The 5,485-nt window shown below is 36.3% G+C and overlaps 1 protein-coding gene across 1 annotated transcript; it reads left to right on the top strand.

Moving 5' to 3' along the window:
• The first annotated feature begins 1,196 nt into the window (after positions 1-1,196).
• On the top strand, positions 1,197-2,890 carry LOC107952495 (uncharacterized). Its single transcript, XM_016887745.1, has 4 exons — positions 1,197-1,711; positions 1,808-2,086; positions 2,533-2,614; positions 2,723-2,890. Exons 1-4 carry the CDS (start codon positions 1,197-1,199, stop codon positions 2,888-2,890), a joined length of 1,044 nt encoding a protein of 347 aa, XP_016743234.1.
• The last annotated feature ends 2,595 nt before the right edge of the window (positions 2,891-5,485 follow it).

Here is a 5,485-nt window from a genome sequence, read left to right on the forward strand (position 1 = left end):
TTGAATGATTCCTAAATAGTTTGAATGGTTAGATATGAAATGGACTTGAAATGGCTTGATTTTAGGTAAGTTTTTGGGTTCACACGGTGAAGGACACAAGTTGTCACACGGCCGTGTGTCATTTGAAAAAAAATTATATTTCAAGTCAATAAGTTACACGGCTTAGCACACGGCCTAGCACACGGCTTGCGACACGACCATGTGACTCTACTCAGTGAGTTATATGGGTGAGGACATGGGCTGGGACACGACCGTGTGTCCCTTTGTTGTAATGTTACACAGCCTGGCCACACGGCCGTGTCCCCCATGTTTTCAATTTTTTCCAACTTTTTTATTAAAACTTCTATTTTATTTTCATTTAGTCCGGAATTGCTTCTAAGATATTTTTAGAGCCTCGAAGGCTCGATATAGGGAAAAAATGCATGTGATTGATTGGTCTATAATAAGTTTAATTTATATAATGTTATAATGATAAATGCTTTTCGATTGATTTATAATGCTCTGTAACCCTAATCTGGCGACGGAGACGAGTTAGGGGTGTTACATGACTAGTCTACCTCCTGAACATGAGGTCAAGTTCAGAACTGAGTTGCTGCCTGAGATAACACCGATGTCCATTGCACCCTATCGCATGGCACCTAAATAACTGAAGAAGCTTAAGTCTTAGTTACAAAAATTGCTAGATCGTGGCTTCATAAGGCCAAGTGTGTCGCGATGGGGAGCTCCGGTCTATTTTGTGAAAAATAAGGATAGATCTATGAGGTTGTGCATCGATTATCATCAGATGAACAAGTTGACTGTGAAAATAAGTACCTATTACCGAGGACCGACGACTTAGTCGACCAATTCCAGGGTGCTATGGTCTTATCTAAGATCGATCTGAGGTGGGATACTATCAGTTGCAAGTCAAGGAGGTTGATGTGCCAAAGACTGCTTTCACGACTTAGTATGGGCACTGTGAGTTCTTAGTGATGCCATTCGGTCTTACGAATGCTCCTACCGCGTTCATGGACCTAATGAATAAGGTCTTTCAACCCTATCTTGATTGATCTGTTGTAGTCTTCATCGACGATACCTTAATCTACTCCAAGTCTGAGTAGGAGCATGAGGAGCACTTAAGGTTAGTCCTTCAAACCTTACGTGAGAAAAAGTTAAATATGAAGTTAATTAAATGCAAGTTTTGGCTCCAAGAGGTGATGTTTTTGGGACACATAGTATCTGTTGATGGTATTTGCATAGATCCAAAGAAAATCGAAGCTATCTTGAATTGGAAGCAACCTAAGAATGTTAGTGAGATTCAGAGTTTTCTCAAACTTGCTGGCTATTATAGGAGGTTTGTAGAAGGATTTTCGTTGATTGTGGCTCTGGTGACTAAGTTGTTGAGAAAGATTGCACCGTTAAAGTGGACTAATGAGCAGCAAGCCAGCTTTGAGAAACTTAATGCAGTTTTGACTCAAGCACCAGTGTTGATTCAACCTGAGCCTGGGAAAGATTACGTGGTCTGTAGTGATGCATCTCATTCTGGTCTTGGATGCGTGTTGATGCAAGAGGGGAAGGTTGTAGCTTGCACTTCGAGGCAATTCAAACCAGATGAGTACAACTATGCGATGCATGATTTGGAATTGGCTGCTGTGGTTTTTGCTCTTAAGGTTTGGAGACACTATCTTTATGGGGAAAGATATATCATCTATATAGATCATAAAAGTCTTAAGTATCTCCTACCCCAAAAGGAGTTGAACTTAAGATAGAGGCGTTAGGTCGAGCTTCTAAAAGATTATGATTGTACCATCGAATACCATCTGGGTAGGGCTAATGTTGGGGCAGATGCATTGAGTAGGAAGTCTATGTCAGAGTTGAGGGAAATGTTCGCTAAGTTGAGTTTATCTGATAATGGTTGTTTGTTTGCGATGTTACAAGTGTGGCCAACTTTGATTGAGGAGATTAAGCTAAAGAAGATTTCAGATTCATCATTAGATCCCCATGTAAAGCTTGTTAGGGAGAGTAAGACTTTAGATTTTTCTTATAATTCTAAAGGAATCTTGTGTTATCGTGGAAGATTCCGTGTGCCTTCTGATTTGGAGTTGAGGCAATCTATTCTTTGAGAAGCACATAGTAGTTCCTATGCTATGCATCCTGGAGGTAGTACGATGTATAGAGATCTTCGTAAGCAGTATTGGTGGCTGGGATTGAAATGTGATGTGATAGACTTTGTGGCTAGATGCTTGATGTACCAACCAGTCAAGGCTGAACACTAATTTCCTCCAGGTTTGCTCCAGCCAATTCAAGTTCCTCAGTGGAAGTAGGAGCGTATCACCGTGGATTTTGTTAGTGGACTACATTGACATCATCCAAGAAAAATTCTATTTGGGTGATTGGGGATTGATTTAAAAAATCCACCCATATACTACCTGCAAGCATCAGTTATTCGTTGCAGAAGTTGGTGAGGTTGTACATTACTGAGATTGTGAAACTACATGGGGTACTAGTGTCTATCATTTCTAATAGAGGTTCTCACTTTACGTCATGCTTTAGAAAGAGTCTGCATGAAACACTAGATAGAAGATTGAATTTCAGTACTGATTATCATCAACAGTTTGATGGACAGTCTGAAAGGGTTATTTAGATTCTCGAGAATATGATGTGAGGTTGTGTAACTGAATTTTGAGCTAATTGGGAAGAGCTTTTACTGCTTGAAGAGTTTTCTTATAATAATTGTTTTCAGTTGAGCATTCAGATGGCTCCCTATGAGGCCTTTTATGGGTGCAAGTGTAGGACACCTTTGTGTTGGATAGATTTGGGAGAAAAGAAAGTGTTGGGACGAGATTTAGTTCAAGAGGTTGAGAATAATGTGAAGATTATTCGAGATCGATTGAAAGCTGCATCAGATTGATAAAAGTCCTATTCTGACTTAAAGAGAAGGGATATTGAGTACAATGTGGGTGATGAAGTCCTCCTTAAGGTTTCACCTTGGAATAAGATATTGAGATTTGGTTGTAAGGGGAAGTTAAGTCCAAATTTCGTTGGACCTTACCGCATCATTAAGAGGGTTGGACCAGTGGCTTTTTTGTTGGAGTTACCTCTAGAGCAGGATCATATTCACGTTGTGTTTCATGTGTCTATGTTGCGATGTTTTGGATCTGACCCTTTTCATGTGATTCCAATAGAGGATATTGATGTAATAGCCCGATTTAGACCCTAATCGAAACGGTGGTTTCGAGACCACGAATCCGAGCTAAAAAAATATTTAAAAATTATTTTCTATGTTTATTTTGTGTGAATTTATATCTGTGAAATTTTCGTGATTTAATTTGGTCGTTTGAGTGTCTGATTTGATAAAAAGGACTTAATCGAGTAAAATGAAAATTAGGTGGTAACATATATAATGGCTGAATTATTAATGGTTTTCTAAGTTGGGGTATTTATGTTATAATTATGCCATTAGCTAGATGTTTGGACGGTAATAGACATAGGTTATAAAATTCCATTATTATTTCATTAAGGATATTTAAGTAATTTATCAAATAAACATATAATAGTTAATACTAAGTTATCAAATTCATTTTCTTATTTCATTATTCTCTATTGCCGAAACATAGAAAAAGAAAAAGAAAGAACAAAAGCTAGGGTTCGGTCAATTTGAAGCTTAATTAAGGTATGAGTTTAGCTCAGTTTTTGATAATTTCTATGTTTTTGAGACTGTTCTTAGTAATCTTCAAGACCCAAGCTTTAATTTTTGATTTTGATGAATATTTTGAGTTGTGCCACTGTTGATAGCTTGTGATTTTTGCTATTTGATGATGAAATATGAAAGATATGTTTTAGATTAACATATTTTGTGTTGGAGTTTTTGATGATTTTGAGTAATTAGGACTAAATTCCAAAAAAAATAATTTGAGGGACTAAAATGTGAAATTAATGAAATTTATGGGTTGGTATGGGTATGGGTACCATTCGGCCTAACATGGGTACTTTGAAATTTTCTGTATTTTGTGTTTTGTGCAATAGGGACTAAATTGTAAAAATTGTAAATGTCAGGGGTAAAATGGTAATTTTCCCATTTATGTGTTTTTGAACTAAATTGAATGAAAATATGTTTGAATAAGCTTAATTTGAATATGTTTAGATCAAGAACCAAAGAAATCAGATTTGGATCGGGGAAAAACGAAAGTTCTCGACAAGTAGACCCGTCTTTTAACAACCCGACTCAGGGCCTAGTCGGAACAGTGGTCTCGGGACCACAAATTCGAAGATAAAAAAATTATTTTTATTATTTTTATGAGGTTATAGTACTATTATATTAGTGCATGAAAAATTTGGTGAGTTAATTTTAATATTTTCAAGCCCGATTGCGAAAAAGGTCTAAATCACAAAAAGGGCAAAAGTTACATTTTAGTACCCAAATGTGTTAAATAGCTATAAAATCAAAATTTAGGGCTTTTAAAGGGCAATTACACCCTTTTTAATGGTGTTGGCCAGCCATGTGATGGATTTTAAACAAATAGTATGATGTCATGATTTGGTGATAAAATAATGCCTAAAAGCCTAGCTATCATTTCCTTCTTCTCCATCTTCTTTCTTCACCAAAATTTTCATCAAATAGTGAGGTTTGAAAGCTCAAAAATCTGCATCAACTTAAAGCACTCATAAGTAAGTGATTTTAATTAGTTTTCTTCAAGATTTTTACACTTTTGAGACCCTTGAAGCATGAGCTTTCAAATGAGGCTGATATCTTACAAAATGGTCAAGAGTTTAGGATTTTGCCATGGATGTATTTGTGGTATATGCTGAGTTTTTATGGAGGAATATGTGTTCTATTTGTGTTATAGACAACTTTTATGAAGGGTGTTAGCATGAAAACACCTAAAGGGACTATTTTGCATAAGTTACAAATTAAGTAATAAGTGTGTAAAATAGTTAGAATTTGGGGTTGATCTAGTAGTAAAAAGAGTTTATCTAGGCTTGAAATACAAAGAAATTCGATAGAAATTGAATTTTGAGCATGGGGGTAAAATGGTCATTCTGCTAAAGTCTAGGGCAAAATGGTCATTTTACCAAAGATGTAAATTTTAGATAGCCTAATTGTGTTTAATGACTGAATGAGTGCATTTTGTTATTATAGATCAAGATTTTCCAAAATCGAGCTTAGACCTGGGCAAAGCGAAGCAATTCGATTAAGCCGACTAGTTAAGTACTTTTTGTAAACCGAGGTAAGTTGTATGTAAATAATACGAATATATTATTAATGCATGTATTCGATTGTTATTGATTTGATAAAACATAAATTTCTAGAATTGGAACTAAGTATATGTATTTATGATTGAGAAAGTTGAAAGATCTAGTAAGAACCCCAGGAAACAAACCGATTATTCATGCCATGACGTAGGGTTATGTGAGAGCCAGTATAAGACCATGTATGGGACATGGCATCGAAATTGAGACGAGGGCTAGTGTAAGACGTGTCTGGGACATGCATCAGCCGCATCAT

This window comes from Gossypium hirsutum, chromosome A02 (genome assembly GCF_007990345.1).
Source record: "Gossypium hirsutum isolate 1008001.06 chromosome A02, Gossypium_hirsutum_v2.1, whole genome shotgun sequence".
Classification (NCBI taxonomy): domain Eukaryota; kingdom Viridiplantae; phylum Streptophyta; class Magnoliopsida; order Malvales; family Malvaceae; genus Gossypium; species Gossypium hirsutum.

Coding starts and splice junctions, on each gene's coding strand:
- LOC107952495 (XM_016887745.1), top strand. CDS start 1,197: ATGTTTTTGGGACACATAGTATCTGTTGATGGTATTTGCATAGATCCA. Junction 1,712..1,807: donor ATAGATCATAAAAGTCTTAA/GTATCTCCTACC, acceptor CCATCTGGGTAG/GGCTAATGTTGGGGCAGATG. Junction 2,615..2,722: donor TTGATGGACAGTCTGAAAGG/GTTATTTAGATT, acceptor AATTGTTTTCAG/TTGAGCATTCAGATGGCTCC.